The 19,401-nt window shown below is 37.6% G+C and overlaps 2 protein-coding genes across 2 annotated transcripts; one reads left to right on the forward strand and one right to left on the reverse strand.

The window, feature by feature from the left end:
* Positions 1–4,909: 4,909 nt before the first annotated feature.
* Positions 4,910–11,568, forward strand: susd5 (sushi domain containing 5). The gene is made up of 5 exons (XM_060857407.1): positions 4,910–4,934; positions 6,234–6,408; positions 9,066–9,175; positions 9,324–9,512; positions 9,933–11,568. Exons 1-5 carry the CDS (start codon positions 4,910–4,912, stop codon positions 11,489–11,491), a joined length of 2,058 nt encoding a protein of 685 aa, XP_060713390.1. The 3' UTR covers positions 11,492–11,568.
* Positions 11,569–14,713: 3,145 nt separating this feature from the next.
* crtap (cartilage associated protein) lies at positions 14,714–19,355 on the reverse strand. The gene is made up of 7 exons (XM_060897242.1): positions 18,756–19,355; positions 18,014–18,163; positions 17,537–17,708; positions 17,025–17,153; positions 16,741–16,886; positions 16,511–16,594; positions 14,714–15,018 (listed from the first exon to the last, which is right to left on the reverse strand). The coding sequence occupies exons 1-7, from the start codon at positions 19,209–19,211 to the stop codon at positions 14,968–14,970; spliced, it is 1,188 nt and encodes a 395-aa protein (XP_060753225.1). The 5' UTR covers positions 19,212–19,355; the 3' UTR covers positions 14,714–14,967.
* Between the last annotated feature and the right edge of the window lie 46 nt (positions 19,356–19,401).

Raw genomic sequence — 19,401 nt, forward strand, 5'->3', positions numbered from 1 at the left:
TAGCTAGCTAGTTCATTTCAGTAGATCATGTGGGACAGTTGCACCAGTAATGAGCAGTGCACCAGTAAATTAGAGAGTTAGTGCAGGGAGTGGTTAAAACAGTCACATTATATTATTTTAATGCCAGTCTACTGTAAGTTAGCTCACTTATCTAATGGAGGAATAGCTTTGTAGAAATGGTCTGTATCAAAAACAGGTCTCCCACACACTGCTGGCTTTCCTCAAAACCTGACTGTCAAAAACATTTTGCTGGACAAAATATACCTGATTATTCCATTCAAATCGAGAAGGTATCACTCCATGTTTAGGTGATAAAAGACAATGATTTTTCAAGTAGTCAGATTCTTTGAAATGCTGGCTGCAGATGTGTGTGCTGCCTCTTGAAATCCAAAATTGTCCAAGCAAATAGAACAAAGCCATTTCTTTCTCATAAGCACATTGTTTGGAAGTCAGTGAACGTTCAACTAAAAATGTTTGCTTGAATTATTACTGCATTTTGGAATGCTACAATTGCTGTAACTAAACAGTAAGGGTCAAAATGTCTATCAAATATGTTTCTGTGTTTGTTTAATCTAATCTGCTAATTGCGATTAAACAAACAAATGGATAAGTTCATTCGACATTCGTTTAACGGAAATCACCAATGCGTTTTCCTGTTTCTGTTTGAAAGTCAGTTATGTTAGACAGCTAGCTACACTGTGACAATAGGTATATCAAAATAGCGGTCGATGAAGTACTGCTGATGTATTGGTGGAGCAGAAAAAGAAGTGCAGATGTCATTTAATCCTTCTAGAAAATACAAGCATACTAGCATTTAACTTTAATCTTTTTCAGAAGAACATATAGCCCTTGTAATTCCTACCTATTAAAGACCATTTTGTACCACCTTCACTTCTACTTATGTCTGGTATCCACCAAAATTTGGATGAGAACATCACACTTTTCAGTATAATTGTACAGATCATACAGTTTATACAGTCTATTTAGCATGTTTCATTAAATTTCATACATTCAAAATATCTGAGAATGATAAAAAAACAAAAAAAAGCCAAATCTTAAAAACCACACATATGGGAACACTACTTACTACAGCTCTGAAAAATATCCTTCATTGCAGACTGAAAAGTCCAGGCGGTGGAGTCGGACCTGATGCAACACCTCCTACCTGGGTGGAGTTAATCCAAGTCCAGGGAATGGAGACAGCTAAATGTTTCAGGTTAGATAAGTGTGCTGTTCCCGTGTTGTAGAGCATGTCCTGGATTGAATCTAGTCCAGCACCTTCTCCTGGAATTTTGGTTCTGGCTAATTTACACTTGGTTTTGTAAGGAAGACAAAATTACACACAATACTGGTTTATAGTAATTATGATAATGGAACAGATAATGTCTCCTTTCACAGTTCCCCACAATTTTTTGGGCTGATTTCTCTCAAAGGCTTGCCACGTGGTGTTGTCACATGCTTGTTCCAGCAAATTTAGAATTATACTTGTGCACAATTTCAAATATAACACATGAGCGTTACTAAGCATATTACTTACTCTACTTACATCTTAGTAGGCTATATTTGGCCCCCATGGGTAGCTGATTTGCAGAGAATTATCTATTGTATTATCCCACCCAAAGACAACAGCAGGGGGCAGAAGAATAAGGCCATACTAAACCTGTCAAATGTAATAGCCCTTCCCATGATACTACTGCTATAAATTTGTTTGCTTTAAATTGGATTTGGCAGAAATTTCTTACTATCAGTATTTAATTTGTAATGTTCTGATCAGATTAGAGGTTTCTGTCTGTCTCTCTCTCTCTCTGTGTGTGTGGGTGTGTGTGTTTGGGTGTGTGTGGGTGTATAATATGAAAATGTCACTTCATTCCTGCACATGCGCACACACACACACACACACACACACACACACACACACACACACACAACTCTTTAAGCAAATATTATCTGAAGCTATTCAGACAGACCCTACTTGTGTTGGCCTCTCTCCTGCCACTTACTCACTAAAACACATTCTTTGTCTTGCTTGCTCTCTTAGTAGACACACACACACACACACACACACACACACACACACACACACACACACACACACACACACACACACACACACACACACACACACACACACACACACATTTTTAATTCTTTTTTAGTTGGGTATTTCATGTATATTACTGTAAATGACATTATACCTACACCTAACACTAACCATAACCTAAATACATCCATTTAGCTTGGTGACTTTTTTGCAGTTACAATTCTCTAAATAGCTCCACAAGATCAAAATTTGTCACATATATCTAGAATTATGGGGATTGGTTTTTAAGATTTTTTTTTTCATTACTTGTTTTGGGTTATGTGTAGGCCTAAATGTAGGTTAATGCTAGAGTTAGGTGTAGACTCTGCAATATTTAGCTCCAGTAAATCACATTCAAACGTCTGGCTGCTAGATGTCTCTAGGTGTAGGCTTTGAATCGGTGGGATTGTAACTGCAGTTTGATAGCAGAAACCTTCATCAAACTACTGTGGGGTGATGCGCCATATTTTCTCCTGCCACTTTTAGCTGTATAATAGGCATGGGCAGAGTTTAGAGAGGCGTGCCTGGGTGACAAGGCAAAGCACCTAAATATGCTACAGCAAACTCACAGGCTGACAAAACATGGCCAATAGGGCGACGGGTTCCCACTGAAGAGCATGGGCCACGGTGTGAGCAAGTCCCCCTCCCATCCTCCGCTTACTGCGAAGCGCCTCTGTTCTCCTGCGCTCTCACTCATGACGTATTTACTGACAGCACTGTGAGAGTTTTCACACAAGTCCTCCAGCAGCTCGGTGATGCGCCTCTGGTCAGATAAACCGCCTTTTCGCATCAGAGACTGCGCCTTACCTCTCCTCGCCTCCTCAGCAAACCCTAGCCGTTTGGAGTGCGCAACGAGCGCACCTTTCCGAGGGACTTTAGTTTGCCCCACTATAAGGACTAGTGAGTCTGCACTATGGGACCAGTGTGTGTCCGAGAACTCGTACTCTGGTCTCTGCTTGCATGCTTGGCTTGGTTGAGCGTTGACCTCGCCGGCGCAGATGGTGAGTTTGTCCATTCGAGATCATTGCTTTTACGCACTACATCAATACGCACCGACACTTCATGGGTTGTAACGATTTACACAAAAGACAATTATTCCATGTTGGTACGTGAAAAAAGATTACTGTGGACATAGACAGACAGACAGACAGACAGACAGATAGATAGATAGATAGATAGATAGATAGATAGATAGATAGATAGATAGATAGATAGACAGCTCATCCACCTTACATAATAAATATAATAAAATATATTTATACATAATAAATATACATAAAAATATACTATTGTATATATTTTGACTTGGTAATAAATATATTATGCTTTTAATACAATAATGATACTTTATTTATTTATCCTTCATTACCTCAATAATATGTCAGTACTATTTACATAAAATTAATAACTAATAGATTTATTTATTTATTTGTTCGTTTATTTATTTATTTATTCGTTTGTTTGATTTTTTTTATATGAGCTGGCCTTATATTAATGGTACTAGAAAGAACTGGGTTACATACAAAACATCAAATAATATTTTATTTGTAAACTATCTTATCTTCTTCATTGCATCATCTGTGGTGCACCACCTCTGATTTAAAGTTAATTAATCTTAAACAACTGTTGGAGGTTTATGTGAATTTGCTATAAATTTGAACAGTTATAGGACCATAATTCAATTTAACGCAGTACCTAAACCTATGTTTGTCTTTTCTAGCACACAATAACAATTATTTTGTGAGATTAAAAAAGGTACATTAGACAAACCGAGTTAGGAAGCGACTCTGATCACACATCTTCTTCTGTTAAACTATTGTCCCAATGCAGTTTACAAGCTAAGTTCAAGACTTTATTTCTGATAGGGGCTCAAGTTCAGTAAATTTTTTGCCATGATTTTTATTTATTTATTTCTTATAGTTTATTTTCAATATTATTCAGGATAGAACATCTACAAATCCATTTGTGTACCCTTAGCAAAGAGTTTGAAATTGAATCTTGAGAAATATATGGTCCACCTGCCTTGTTGTGAGTTCAGTGTTTTCTCCATCCAGTCAGCTTTGCCATGTCTCCAGGGCTGGATTGATGGGTAGCAATCCCCCCACATTGCAATTATGTCCTGAGTTCATGTTTTTGAGACAAAGCCATATGGAACCTTTTTGGCCAGCTTACCATGCTGTTAAGACAGGACTGCTCCCACTTGTACTCCACATTTACAATGATAGGTTTTGTAGGCTCAGTATTCTTGAGCAGAGGTGCTGTGGTGAACTTGAAACCAAACTCTTACAGTAGGTTGTTTTCTCTTTCCAAGAGAGATGTCACTGTGTCACTTACAAAAAGGGATGTAAGAGTGGTAGCCTCTGCACTAAACTCTTGTACGAATTTCCCTGAATAAAATATAGTATTATAACCATGCATTCTTTAGGCTAGCAATAAATTAGCATCTATTGTTCATCTGTACAACATCACTGCTAAAGCATAAATCCATAACGAGGTTTTCAACTTTTACACATGTAGTTTTCAGGAAGTCTATGTACTACTTTTACATTATATGCCCCAGTAGGGATGCGTGTAGGCTACCAAACTTGGCAGTTATGCCACAGAGAGCCTCATTAATGAATGCTTTAAAGTGCATTAGAGAGGCCACACAGCATGCCCAGATGTAGTGGAAAATGCTGTTTTCCATTTGTCTCCCTCTTTTATACTCACCAGATTGTATAAACTGCATTGATTTAATCTGGTAAAATAGATCCACACAGCTGGAGTGGAGCAGGTGAGAAGTGATTGTCCACATTTTGGACAGCACGAGGAGGGAGATATGTGCCAGAAATGAAGCCTGGAAAATCGATTGCTGGTAGGTAGAGGTGTGGCCAATTCAATTCTATTCTAATATCTGATGCAACTCATGCAGGTCGTAAGCATTTAACAGGGGGAACTATTAAAAGTGGTTCCAAGACTGGAACTGAGAAGCAGTGTGTTATTGGTCTTATGTTGGCATCAAAACAGTGGGCAAGAACTCACAGTGCACTTTATGATATTAAAAAGTAGCGACCGTGTCATCCTGTCCAGAAACATTTACTCACTCTTAACACCTAATATGATCGCATCATTGTAACAGACATTTAATCATTGTGGCATTTAACAGCAAAGAAAAACTAATGACAAATCATTTATGGTGCGTCAGCTGAGGAGTGTCAAGTGGTCTGATGGTTGGAATTAACCACGTGATTGGAACTTTGTCATCATCTGCATTTTCTTGTGTCTAAGAGTCATTATATTATAGTATAAATTACATTTTTGCTGTTCTGCATTACATCAATTTGGCTAATTATTTTTATTTGTACTTTCCATTTCGGATCACCTTGTCACTAGCAGATTTGACGTCTTTGGTTGCTTTTGGATAAATGTACCATATGTCAATATTTGAAATCCAAATTGAAGTACTACTTTGGAGTAAATTTGTCGAGACAGTTAGTGAGTGCACTGTGACCTCACTACAATGACAGGCTATTACTGTTATTTTAATCCTATGTGTGAAACTGTGAATTATAAGTAGGTTTATGAAAGTTTTTCTTATACACAGGCCTGCTTAAAGTGTGTCTGTGCATGCATGTCTGTGTGTGTGTGCGCGTGCGTGTGTGCGTATGTGTTGATCGGGTGGGGTTATGGAATGGTGCTGACTGTGGTGTTTGTGTGTATATGTGAATTCATTTTTTCATCCTGGAGTCATACATCCTGTTTGGAGATGAGCTTCAGTCTTAATTTTGTACTTACCTTTTGTTGAGAAACTCTTTAAGTTAGTGTCCATGTGGCACACCCTATCACCAAAAATAAAACCTTATCCCTCCCAGTTTTGCATGCACACACACACACACACACACACACACACACACACACACACACACACACACTACCCTCATTTAAACTTACTCTACCATTATGACATATTCCTCCTATCTAAAGTGAAAGGGAAGTTTCATCTTCACCATGCCGAGCCTGTTTTCTTCAAACCCTGTGCAATTTTACTGAAATTCATCTTCTTAAGTACACTAGCACTTTTTTAAAACCTTTGTATTGTTGACTTGAGTAAAATGTGGTCTATGTATAAAATGTGGTCTCTCTCTCTCTTTCTCTCTCTCTATCTATTTTTCAGGTCGTGTCTTTCTGCTAGACTTGAAAAATGGTTCAGATATAGGCTTTGAGGCAGCTTCCAGTGTATGTGGACATCACGGTGCTCGGATGGCATCAGCAATGGAGCTTCGTCATGCTGTTGTTGAGTGTTCATTCTCTGCCTGTGCACGTGGTTGGCTTTCTGGTCCCAGCATTGGGTAAGAGCCCACAGTAACACATTCACACTTATTGAAACTATTTGTCAGTATGATTGCTTACATTTGAGAATAACAGTCCACATTTGCTGGAAGGCTGCTTTTGTGCACATTTAGAAGGGGCACAATATGTTTTGCAGAAACTTTCCATTTGCACCTGCAGGTATTCAGGCCCCTGAGAGAGCTGGACCTGTGGCAATGTCACAAAATACATTAGCACTTTCTCAGGGCTTGGTGTCTGTGCAATTCCACAGTTTATGTATATTGTTCAACATGAAAGCTCAAATCCCAGAGTAATTATCACATTGTAGATTTAATGTACGTTTTTTCTTTTCTGTTTTGAAGTATAACCGTAAAAACAGGTCAAACATTTGAATCATAAAATATATTTGCAACCTTTAAAAATAATTTATGCTGTTTAATATTTTTAATGCCTTACTATTAAAATGGATATACAGCCACTCTACAATTTTATGGCCATAAAGAATGCAAGAAGCTTTGCATACACAAAAATAAAAAATAAAAAGTCAGGAGCTCACCCTGGGGAAATGTATCCTATTATTGGTGAAACTGAATTGAGAGTTTGAAGGAGAGACGTAGAGTTTAGATACACACTGAAACAGAAAATAGTTGGTTTTATTAGGGCTGAGTGTCACAAAATTTAAATCATCCTAACTGGCAGGGAAAGTGTATAATGCAATGTTTATTTTTCTCTATCATACAATGATCTTTGTGCTGCAATGGTTTCATGGAAACTTGGCCAAGAATGAAAAGTTCTGTGTATGCTTTGCTTTGACTGACGTTGCTCACTGCTACTGTAAAACATCACTAGACTACATTTAGAACAGCTTGTAGATTACTAAGTTTACTTTTTCTTAAAAATGTATTTTTAATCAAACTACAGAATGTTGGATTAAGACCCCTTTAGGTGTGTTTAGGCAAACACCAGGAGGCTTCTTTCTGGAAACTTTAATATTAAAGCACAATTAGTGACATGATACAGAGATGGTTGTGCTTCTGGCAAGTTTCACACAGGACCTCTGGAGTTCATCAGAGAGACCTTCTTGGTCACTTTCCTGACTAGAGATTTGCTGTGATGACCTGAATAGCCAACTCTAAAATAAGCTTCTGTGATTCAAGATGTCTTCCGTTTAATCAAATTCGGCATCTGTGACTCAACACAATTCAGTCTCAGAAGTCTACAGACAATTTATTTGATCTAATGGTTTTCTTTTGACTCAGACATGCACAGTCAGGTATGATTCGCGTTTTGATTTTTATCTCCAATTACCTGAATTCAGCATTGGTAAATGTACCAAGCTTTAGTTAAGTTGTCAAAATATCTCTGTAATGATCAGTGGAAACAGGATTCACCCGAGCTCATTACAGAATGTCAGAAAGGGTCTCAATTGTTCTGTGTAACAAGTGTTAAAAACCTTTTATACTAAGCAGTGTTTTAGTAAATTCTTGGGTAAAACAATTTAATTTATTTATGTAATCAATTTTCGTCTGTAATATACCATGATAGTCTTCAGTTGTGAACTCAGATGTGGGACATTACCAAGGTAACATTACACTGTCCTAATGTTTTCCCAAAGTAAAATCTTGACACCCCATGCACACCCTCAACCAAACACGCACACACACACAAACACACACACAAACACACACACACACACACTCTCTGATTCTGACTCACATTTTACAAGTGAATGTTACAATGTGGGATAAGGAACCAATTTCTTGTCAACTTTACACACTGAGGAAAATTCCAACAGTGAAGAAGTGAAGCACCTCCGTCTGTTCAGAAAAAAAATGTTCAAAGTCATTTACCAATGTAGTACATTTGCTCAAATGTGTAGCTTGTTGCTATTGTGTTTAATATTTAACATTCTAGTATGTTCATGTTTAGCAAAAAAAATTTTCTCACCCCATCCAATATAGACTTTATTTGCATGCACTGAAACTATGGCAATCTAAAGCTCTGATTAAATAAGCCAGATCAAGACTCACTTAACTCACTGACTCAAATGATCCACTGACTGAGAGAGAAGTGAATCTCAGTCTCAGAATTCACAGACTTAAAGAGCATGGATCAGGATTGGCACAGATAGAACTGTCACAATTTTAATTATGTTTAAAGAATGTCTGACAGGAAAGCATATATCTTAAAACTACATAAAAGTGAACAAAAGTAATAAAACCTATCTAACTTAGGAAGAAGTACTGATAATAGTAACACCTGCCATTACTAAGCATTCATGCTAACCCATACACCCATATCCATGGGGCTCAATTCTTGCCTCCACCCTTTGTGTGTTTTATTTGTGTGTGATTTGTTTTTTGCATATTTTCCCTGTTCTTTGTTGGTAACCTTCAGGTACTCCCAGTTTCCTTCACATTCCAATGACATGTAATCTTATTGGCATCTCCAAATTTTCTGTAGTGTGTGAGTGATCATGGCCTGCGATGGTTGTTCCATTCCTTCATCCCCGAGTCCCCTGGGATGGGTTGCAGGCTCCTTATAACTCTGTATAGAATAAGCAATAAGAAAAATGTAAAATTCAAACTGCATTCATGTAAAGGTGACATTTAATGGGGCATTCTGATTCATTTCCACCAGTGAGTAGTAACTACGTTTTTTAATGGTCTGCCTGCAGGACAACAGTGTGCAGGAGTATCTCTGGAAGCTTACGAGCAGTGGACATGCAGGTGGAGAATGTGACTGAGACATATGAAAGACTGGCTGTGTTCTGTGTGAAAGACAGTGGTCAGTTAACTTTTTTTGTGAAATGCAGAGAGGCCTTTTGAGTTAATATTTTCAAAGTAATCTATTGTAAACAATTTGTAGATGAAATGTTCAATGTTTAAAACAGAAGTCTATTTTAAAATCTATTTTCTTGACCTACATGCACCAGGGGCTCCCTGCGGAGGTCCACCCTCATTTCCCAATACACACCTGCAGGGACAGACAGGCCTGGAGTTGGGTGATGAGCTTCTGTATGCCTGCAACCCAGGATACATTCTTCCCAATGGTGAGACAGCATTCAGCCTGTTGTGTGACAGCTGTGGAGAGTGGTATGGTTTGGTGCAACTCTGTGTAAAAGGTAAGAGTGTGAACAGTATCGAGATTTAACAAACTGATATTTAATAATGATATGTATTACTAGGTTGGTACAGCAGTTTTAAATGGCATTGACCACAGCTATTACACTTTTTATTTTTTTTCCCCAGTAAGTATACACCCAGTTTTACTTGCTTAATCAGTCCAGCTTGGTTTCCAATCAGCTATCAATTGTGCCTCTAATTTTGCTGTAATAAAAGCCTGCAGCCACATCAAAAGCTAATAATAAAGGCCCAGGAAATCCCTACCAATTACTCATTACTATACCTACATTACTTATTTTACTAACAGTAAAAATTCCTAAGAACATTAATGTTTTGCTAAGACTAACATTAATTGAGCTAAATAAGAGTTGTGAGTTTTATAGTCAGTTGTTAACATCTGTGTATATGATTTATTACAGATAAAGCTGAGGTCTTCATTGACTATGAAGACAAGCTCTCAGACGGCCATCATCTCTATGATGAGGTGCATCGCCTGAGTACGATGCCTAGACCTACTGATCATGGAGAAGAGGAAGAGTCTACACCTGAACCAGACCATTTAGAACCAGTCTTGCAAGTGAAAGCAATAGACAAGATGGAGAAAAACACTGCAGTGTCTGTAACAGAGCCTCCAGTATCTCAGCTAAGCCAAAAACACATGTTCTGGTTCCCCTCAGAGGCTTTCCAGGAAGAGGAGCATCCTCTTATCACCACAGGCACACCTATTAAAGACTCCACCACAGATGAGAATTACATCTTAGTTAAGCCTGGTGAAGACCAGTCAGAGCCTGAGACAGAGGATCATGAGGGTGGGTTTATCAGCCAGCCTCCAACAGACAAACCTGCCAGTCACAGTGTAGGGGGTACTGTGGAGTCATGGCTTGATGGATATCCTGTTCACCAGGAGGAGGAGCGAGCAGGTGGAGAATCTACAGGGGAGACAGTACCAGGGCAGGGTGTGGACATAGAGAATGTGACAGACAGTTTAAAGGTGGATGATTTTAAAAGTGTGACCAACATCCCAAAAGAGACAAATCTTGGAGGGGTTGAGCACAGACACAAAGAGGAACCAACTGAAGGTGTGTTTGAAATGCCTGAAGAGCAAGAGTTTAGTAAAGTGACTGATCATCAAGATGTGGGGGTTAAGAATGTAACTGGAAGCCTTGGAGAAAAGAGTTTTAGGGAAGTATTTTACAACCAAGAGGAAGAGTTTCACAGTGTGACTGACATGCCTCAAACAGATGTTTCTGATGTAGTGCCTGTTCTTTCTGAAGAAACATATGCTGTTACAGAGACACCAGCAGTGGAGGAGGTGGAAAGAGAAGCCAAGAGTCCAGTGGAGATAGAACATGAGAAAGTAGATGATATATCTAAAGATGAATTCCATGATATATTTGAGAGAGAAAATGATGTTGAATTGAGCCCCACTCCTTTAATCAGCCACACTCAGATCTCAGGTGGCCTAGATGAGACAACTCTGAAAAACACACCCAGCACTGCTCCTGAGAATGTCAGCACCAGTCAACAGGGGCTGGGTTTTGAACGCACTGCCACACCTTCAGGCATGGCACCAGTAGAAACCACGCCTGCTTCACCAGTCCATGTTATTAGCAATGTGGTCACACCCACAGTGAACGTCTATTGGAAAACCAAAGACATTGGCCATTTTGATGATCAGACTCCTACTGTTGATGATGCTGTAGTTGTAGAAACCCATGAGAATCAGAGTGTGATGGAAGGTGATGTGGATCGTAGCCTGGATCAGCCAGAAGACGATGGATCTTGCACTGTGCACCCTTGCCACTTAGCTGGTCATGGGCCAACTATTGCTGCTATCATTGTTGGCATTGTAGCAGCAATTGTGGGTGTGGCCTTAGGTGTATGGTGTTACAAAAGAAGGCAACAGAAGACCTCTCATTATCAGCTGAATGGAACTAACAGACAAACACAATGCATCGAACTCCAGCAGACTGTGTAACCTGACACAAATGGCTTACACAAACGGCACGTATGTTTGAACATTATAAAGTACATGCACCTATATACATACTAATATACACACAACGTGGGGGTATTTCCTCATGTCCCTTAAAGTAGAAATATCTTACTGGGTCGTGAGAGAAGTCTTTTAGTGCTTTGTTAAAACATTTTATTTTTTCATTTTTGCAGTGCAGTGTACATGTTATTTCTTGTGTTATACCTGCTTATATATAATGCCTAATTATTTCTTTGTGGATTTCCTTTCATTGTGTGGACTGCATTTGAAAGGCTATTGATGTTTGCGTTTGAGACGCTAGATGCTTGTTGGTATTTGAATTTTACAGGATAATAACGTTTTTCAAAGAACTTTGTTTCAGCCATAGCAGATTCAATATATGTGACCAGTAAAGTGTTTGTACACCGAATATAAATGCTGAAAACTGGAGTTTCAACAAACAGAGACAGTGAAACTTCACTGAGACCCATCAGTGAAGAAGCAAATATCAATCACATACATGTGAGCAATAGATAAATTATATAAAATACAAGAATAATAATTCTTTAGGAAGTATTTTAAATTTGTGATTATAATTTGCCGAAGTCAACAAAGGCAGGTTTTGTCTGAAAAACATTATTTATAAGAATCAGCATTGGCAGAAAGGGCAGGAGCACAGGCGAATTGGGTAATCAAAAGAAGAAAACAGGGAAAGGCACCACAAGGACATACAATAAGTAGCCAGGATCTCAAATACACAACGGAATTGGTTCAGAAATGCTCCTTACATCTGCAATATACTTGGAAGTAAATATCCGTATCTTAATGATATCATAAAAAATGAATCATAGAAGGTGATATTGAAAGTGTGAAGCCATAACAGAAGCATAGCAAGAGAGGACCAATCAACTGTAGAGCAATCAGTGTTGGGTCTTCTATACTGTGGAGACCCTGTGACAGTTATATATTTAGCTTGAAGGGTAGATGAGGTATTTTTGTGGGTGCCGCGAACATGGTGGAGACTAATTTAAACCTTTTGAGTGTAACAAATGCCTTAGTGTTTTATTGTTGTTGTCTAGCACTTTGACACAGACTGACTTCTTCATCAATTGTAGTTAACCGGAGTATAAATATATTGTAGAGCTTTTTCCATATTTTATAATTAACCAGAGTGAAGTGGGCATGGTAGATAGATAGGTATCATCAGTTGTGTTGTTTCAAGTGGTCTGATAGCCATCTTTAAAATTCTTATGTTATTTTTTACTAAGTAAAAGCAGCCGCCCATAAATTTCCATAGATAGTCACATTATGGTGGTAGTAACATGCTCTGGAGTATTAAAGCTTAAAATATCATTATTAAGAATCTGTCCCATGGAGCTAAAGTAAATAGTGTTGAACTGTATTTCATTTAGGTGAAATTGAAAATGAAATTTGAAAATGAATTAATTGATAAAGACATTTAAAGGTCACTTTATTGGCCAGATAACTGTCAATTAAATTAAATTAAATGTTATGAATTGCATAGACATTTAAATGTTAAATGTTCAAATTTCTCTAAGGAAAAGTCAGAATAATTAAAGAAATAATTTTAATATTTCTACACCACAAAGTATCAATTATTCACACTATATTTATACACATATATTTATAAGGAGTCGGATGCCAGGGAGTGTTATAATCTTTATATTTAGTTTACACTATACTTTGTAATTTGAAAACACATAATTGTTCACATATTTTTATTCTCATTGTGATTCATTGTAAAACAATCAGAAACATGTCCTGAAAAATACATCTCCAGTACCAAAACAATTTTGTGCCAAATACCAATATGACATGAAGCTTTTTATGTATTCATGCGGTATTGTAATTTAACAAATGATATTTCAGAGCTGAACAAGTGATATTTCAGAGCTGATATCAACTTGCCTGTGAATATCTTTTTAGTTTCAAGCTAGTGTCAGTCTCTCTTCATTTGCACAACAGCTTCATTTGTACATTAAGTACCTGTAGACTGAGTAGCTAACACTTGTCTGTGACTAGGCAGTCTCCCAGCATGTCACTAGTAATATTGGTGAAAGTGACGCTTCTTAAATTGTGTACATGGGCATGTTATATTCTCCAGTCACAGATATTACTGTATAATCGTTTAGGTTAAAATTAATTTATAGTCTGCAGGTTTAACAGGCTTGCCTTATTATAGTCTGTGTCCCTGCTATTTTTATTTCCAACAAATTGATATTCCGTTATACGATTTGATCAATAGCATTTATTTTAAGGCTTTTGTGATGTATCTGGGTATTACCTATTTGACCAATGTTTAATATGTCTTCAAACAGAAGCTCTAAGCTTTATTGTGGCATACGACTGCTGCACACTTGTGTGATAAACTAACAGAACAATTACAAATAAAATCCACTTGATTAATTTACATTTGTTCCTATTTGAAATATATGAGTGTATATATGTGAATTTGTCTGTGTCCATGGTAACTGTATACATGCTGGTAACTATTTGGAGCATTCAAAAAGTTACTGAAGAAAAAAACGTCCATGATTAAATTCAAATACACACACACAGTAACAGGATGAACAAAGGCTCATTTTAAAGTGTTTGAACATGGAGCATCTGTGCAGTTTATCACACCAATGTAAGAAACATTCACAGAGAGAGAGAGAGAGAGAGAGAGAGAGAGAGAGAGAGAGAGAGAGAGAGAGAGAGAGAGAGAGAGAGAAAAAGACAGGTCAGCATTTCAGGCAGAATTTAGGGTTTATGTGTGTGGGTGCGTGTCTAAGTACACATTCACATCTAAAATTTAAACGTTTGAACATAAGCTTTAGTGTTTAGTCTTTTCCTGTTAAATTTAGTCAGGTTATTTTAGGATCTGCACTTTCATGCTTGAGTCTAGGAATTTTGTGCCTTAGTGTGTACTTCTAATTTTGCAATTGCCATTTTCCAAATTGGACCTTAACAGTCATCTGCTGATTTTAACGTTTCTATAATATATACTTTGTTACAAGATAAATAAATTATACTTTGACCAATTTGTATAACAAAATTTGAGTAAAACAATATTTAAAGCATAAATATATTTTTTAACTTTATGACAGTTCCAGATGCTCTTAATATTCTAAACCTAAGGCAATACCTCAATCCAGAGGTAATTTTGTGATATGAATTATACTTAAATGTGTACGCTTGCAAAAATGGACAATAACAAACACGGAAGAATTTTTACATTTATTCAAAAATAACAGCAAATAGAATTTTGATTCATCCTGAATTACATTGATTGTACTTTAAGACAGCATGGAACAAACATTTAGCAAATACCGACCATTTGTTTGGTACCTATAGAATACAAAAGAACCCCACTGCCTGAAATAAATACAAACATAAGCTGGAAAAAAATTATTGTTCACAAAACACTTCTGTTCCTATCCTGACTTATTTTCAGTGCATACAATATTCATTTAATACTACTCCTCTTCAGCATCAAGATACTCGTCTAGAAACTCCACGACTTCTCCCTGATAAAGAGAAAGAGCACTTTAAACACAGTAGACTTTCATTGTGGTAATTTGAGGGCAAATCAATAGAAGGCAGGGCAAACAAGTGTGCGTGTCTTCTCACAACATGCTTCAAGGTTATAGCGTACCCTAATGGCTAAATGTGTTATGGTACACACCAATGGAGTTATTCAATAGCCTAAACCCTTCTAATCAAACTGTACAGGAGTAGAGCAGAAATCTAGTGTAAGTAGAGCAGAAATCTAGTATTATAATTTAATAAAAATGTAAAAAATTGTATTCTTAACATGGAATAATGCTGATTAAATTAAAAATGTAATACAGCAGACTGCTATAAACAGCAATGCTTTAAGAATGGTAAAAATCTTTCAGGCATGTCAGTTGTTAACTGGTATGTTTGCATATGCATTTGATTATTGTGTAAAATGTGTCATAATCTTTATTTTATTATGTACAAGAAAAGATTAGCCTGTTGCCAAAACTGACAGGGAAACATTGATAAAGAATTTGGACAAGCAAACAAATTTCTAAAGTTAAACAGATATTGTACTTGTTTAAATCCCCTTTTTATTACATTAGTGTTGAGAACACTAACACTAGAATGCCTTGTGTGTGTGGAGTTTGCATGTTCTTGCATGCCTCGGGGGTTTCCTCTGGGTACTCCGGTTTCCTCCCCCGGTCCAAAGACATGCATGGTAGGTTGATTGGCATCTCTGGAAAATTGTCCATAGTGTGTGATTGCGTGAGTGAATGAGAGTGTGTGTGTGTGCCCTGTGATGGGTTGGCACTCCGCCCAGGGTGTACCCTGCCTTGATGCCTGAGATTGGCACAGGCTCCCCGTGACCCGAGGTAGTTCGTGTATGTGTACTCAGTATGTACATATCTATGTATATATATATATAGATTACGTATATATATAGATTACGTATATATATATATATATATATATATAGATTAAAACCCAAATGCTTGTGCTAATACTGGAAAATACCGAATTGGTTGTGTGACACAGCCTGATGCAGTTTCCTATAACAGAGGTAGCTGTAATTATAAGTTGATTATTTTCCTTAAACAGCATATCCCATATTCCAAGAGATTTATATAATATAAATAATACAGCTTGTCAGGTTACTATGACACTCCAAAGCCCTCAGTCCTGACGACTTTCTCATGTTAGAAAACAAAGCAACAGCTTCATGTCTGACACTGAATATGAGCGTCCACTATACAAGTCACACTAAAATACATCTTGCAGCCAGAACACTAGTGCCAGAGCTGCTATTTTAGAAACTGCCCAATGTAATAATTAAATATAATAATTAAATATGTTTAACGTAAATTGAAAATATTAATTGGTATGAATATTTAAGGTTATTTATTTATGAATTATTTGTTTATTGTATTGTGAATTCACAGAATATCAGAACAAATTACAATCTTTTTTATTTTGTGTTACAAAGTGTTAATATAATACTAATTATGCTTTTTTTACCTCATCATCCTGCCGCAGCTTTTCTCTGGCAAATTTTAACATCTGCAGCTGTAGTGTTGTCTGATTGAGGTATCGGATTGCCTCCTATGAACAGTAACAGAGAAAACGATGAGACAAAACATTACTCCTGTAAATGTAATGCAAAAACATGATCTATGCATGATCTTATAAAAGATAAAATGGTATGTTTGTATGGGACAAGTGTATTTATTAGGACAGGAAACACTGACTGGTCTGGGTAGGAAGTCCTCATCAACAAGACCTAGCTTCTCTTTGTGATACTTATAATAATCCACATTATTCTTCATCACCTCGTCATCAGGGTCAAAAAGCATGTAGCTTGCAACACATGGAACAGCATTCTTCAGGTCATTCACTGTGACCAAAATCACACACACACACATGCACACACACACACACAATTTAATTATTAAACAGAAATGAGACAAACTGCTTTAGTGTCACGTTTCTCTTTGAATGTTATGTGTACACGTTAAATGGCAGTTTTCCTTACATTTATAATAGGCAAACTGAAGGTAGTGATACATGGTTGCCACAAACTTCTCTACAACATATCCACCAACAACTGGAGTCAGATTGCTTTCACAGGGAACCTTCCTTTCCAGAACCTCAATATAGTGATCTAAAGAGAGTACAAGAGGGATGAGAAAAACATGACACTGTTGTTAACAAGGTATACATCTACTAAAACATACAATACAGATGAATGCAGACAGGTCACAAATTTAAGTAAAAATATATCGAGAGCTCTCATCCAAACTGAACACATGGAGATTTTGGACTGATGTGTTAAATAGCACTCTCCAACACTAACATCAAAACACCAACTGAGAGAACCTTACGGAAGAATGGAGTTCATCACTCCTTACTACTAAATAATACTATAACATACTAAGATCTAGAGTCCATGAAAAGCCAAACTGAAACTGGTGGCTAGTGGCGGCCCAACACCTTAAGACAATTTAAGGTGTTTTTTCCTTTAATACGACTGTACGTAGAACAAACCTGCAATTGAGGGGTAAAAATCTTTAAAGTCTTTGATTTCCCTGGAACTCTCTGACGCAGCAATACATTCATCATAAGCCTTGAAGAAGTCCTGTAGTGCCAGCTCCATATCGGTCACAGATGTTCGATAATTATCACCATTATAAGCCCGCACTGCTCGAATAAACAGCATCTACAACAGTAAAAGAACACAATAGATAAAACAATCTGACATTTGGTGACTCAATCATTAAAACCGACACCAGAATTTAGGTCAGGAAGCTTGTACTATTGCACTGATTGTTTCCAAGCTGGGTATCTCATATTCAGTACATCAATATCCAAATACATGACATGGCAAGACATTTCATGTGTAAGAAACTCTGTAAATGTTTATTGTATTGCTTTAATAGATACAAGAGTAACTCCTCACAAAACACCAATCATCGGTTTAAATGGTGTGAATGAGGAGTGTGTGAGGGTGGATTGGGGTCTTACCTCATATGACTTGGTCTCCAGGTCTTTAAGGTGCTCTTCAGCTCCAGGTAAACTCTTGTAGTAGTTCATATTTCTTTGCATCATCTCATCATCAGGATGTTTCACTAGGAAAGTGTGTGCAGCAGACACAGCTTTTGCCAGGTTATTGCTCTGAAACACATGCAACCAACTCATTGATTATAATTCCAGTCATTTTTCAGATGTAACACAAAGCAAAACAAACAGTACAAATAGCCCCACTAGTTTTGTCTTACATTTACTGCTTTAAAGGTTAGTAATGTAATGTTGATATGATCAAAAAAAATACTGAAACATGAAAAATGACTGAAAAACGTCTTCAGTGAATAACAAAAACACAATACCTTTCCCTGCCATTCCAGTACTTTCAGAGTAAAAAACTCTTTGGGTTCTTTGTCTATAAAATTCATGGAATAAAAAAAACTCTTTTGGCTCCAGTAAACAGAAAAAAATGGCATGCATGCTTAATGTGCTTCATGTTTGAATTATTGTTTTGTTAATAAAACAGATAGAAGTTCTGTTCAGTTACACAGTGACTATATCCTGGATCTTTACTTGATCAAGAACAAGTAGACTCTTGTATACCTATTACAGTTTCCATAAGGATAACCATTTAAATTCTTTTCAAGACTTTCCATCTGACGTCTAGTGCTTTATTATGGAGGCTGTACGTCTTTGGGGACTTATTTGGTGTATGGTACACTGCTTATATATATAGACTCACCTTAAAGTAAGCAAACTGCAGGTATCGGTAAGGATCTCGTCTCTCAAACTCGTCCAGGGTTTCTCTGCTGGGAAGAGTCTGTCTGAAGGCTGGGAGGCCCTGTTTGCAGCGCTTGAGACACTGAGCGCGTTTCATCACGTTCCCGAAAGCGCACAGCTCGGGGAAGTCTGAGAAGCGCTCCTCTGAGTCCAGGCGCGCTGAGCTGCAGTTCAGGTTACAAAAGGCCTCGCTGTCGCGGAGGAGTCGGTACAAGCGCAGGCTCACTTCCAGATACTCCACAGTCTCCGGCCACTTCTCCGTGGTGTACTGGTCCAGCGCATGTCTGTACGCCGCTTCCAGGGGCATGAGCTCGTGACGCGGAAAGCTGCGGAAGCTGTACTTCTCATACTGAGCAAGAACCGTGGAGAATAAACCAAAAGCCAGAGCGAAAGTTACGCAGAATTTCAAGGAAGCCATTTTGGGTCTGATGTGGGCGATTTCAGTGCGTAAGTGAGTTTGAACAAGTTGAGGATAGCCGGGGACCAGAGCATGGGTTGCCAAATTGGGTAAAGTCGTATCGAGCTGTGATTTTTCATCATCAGCATTTGGCTTGTAGACCTAACTTGTGTCCTATAAATAAAGCTCTATTTACAACAAACGTTTTAGT

This window comes from Tachysurus vachellii, chromosome 21 (assembly GCF_030014155.1).
Source record: "Tachysurus vachellii isolate PV-2020 chromosome 21, HZAU_Pvac_v1, whole genome shotgun sequence".
NCBI classification, from domain to species: Eukaryota; Metazoa; Chordata; class Actinopteri; order Siluriformes; family Bagridae; genus Tachysurus; species Tachysurus vachellii.

Excerpts from the sequence above, each read along its gene's own strand:
- susd5 (XM_060857407.1), top strand. The coding sequence starts at position 4,910 with ATGAAGCCTGGAAAATCGATTGCTG. Across the intron at positions 9,176-9,323 it reads GTTCTGTGTGAAAGACAGTG|GGGCTCCCTGCGGAGGTCCA; the intron begins GTCAGTTAACTT and ends TACATGCACCAG. Across the intron at positions 9,513-9,932 it reads GGTGCAACTCTGTGTAAAAG|ATAAAGCTGAGGTCTTCATT; the intron begins GTAAGAGTGTGA and ends GATTTATTACAG.
- crtap (XM_060897242.1), bottom strand. The coding sequence starts at position 19,211 with ATGGCTTCCTTGAAATTCTGCGTAACTTTCGCTCTGGCTTTTGGTTTA. Across the intron at positions 18,164-18,755 it reads TGCAGTTTGCTTACTTTAAG|AGCAATAACCTGGCAAAAGC; the intron begins GTGAGTCTATAT and ends CATGTGTTTCAG. Across the intron at positions 15,019-16,510 it reads AGCTGCGGCAGGATGATGAG|GGAGAAGTCGTGGAGTTTCT; the intron begins GTAAAAAAAGCA and ends TCTCTTTATCAG.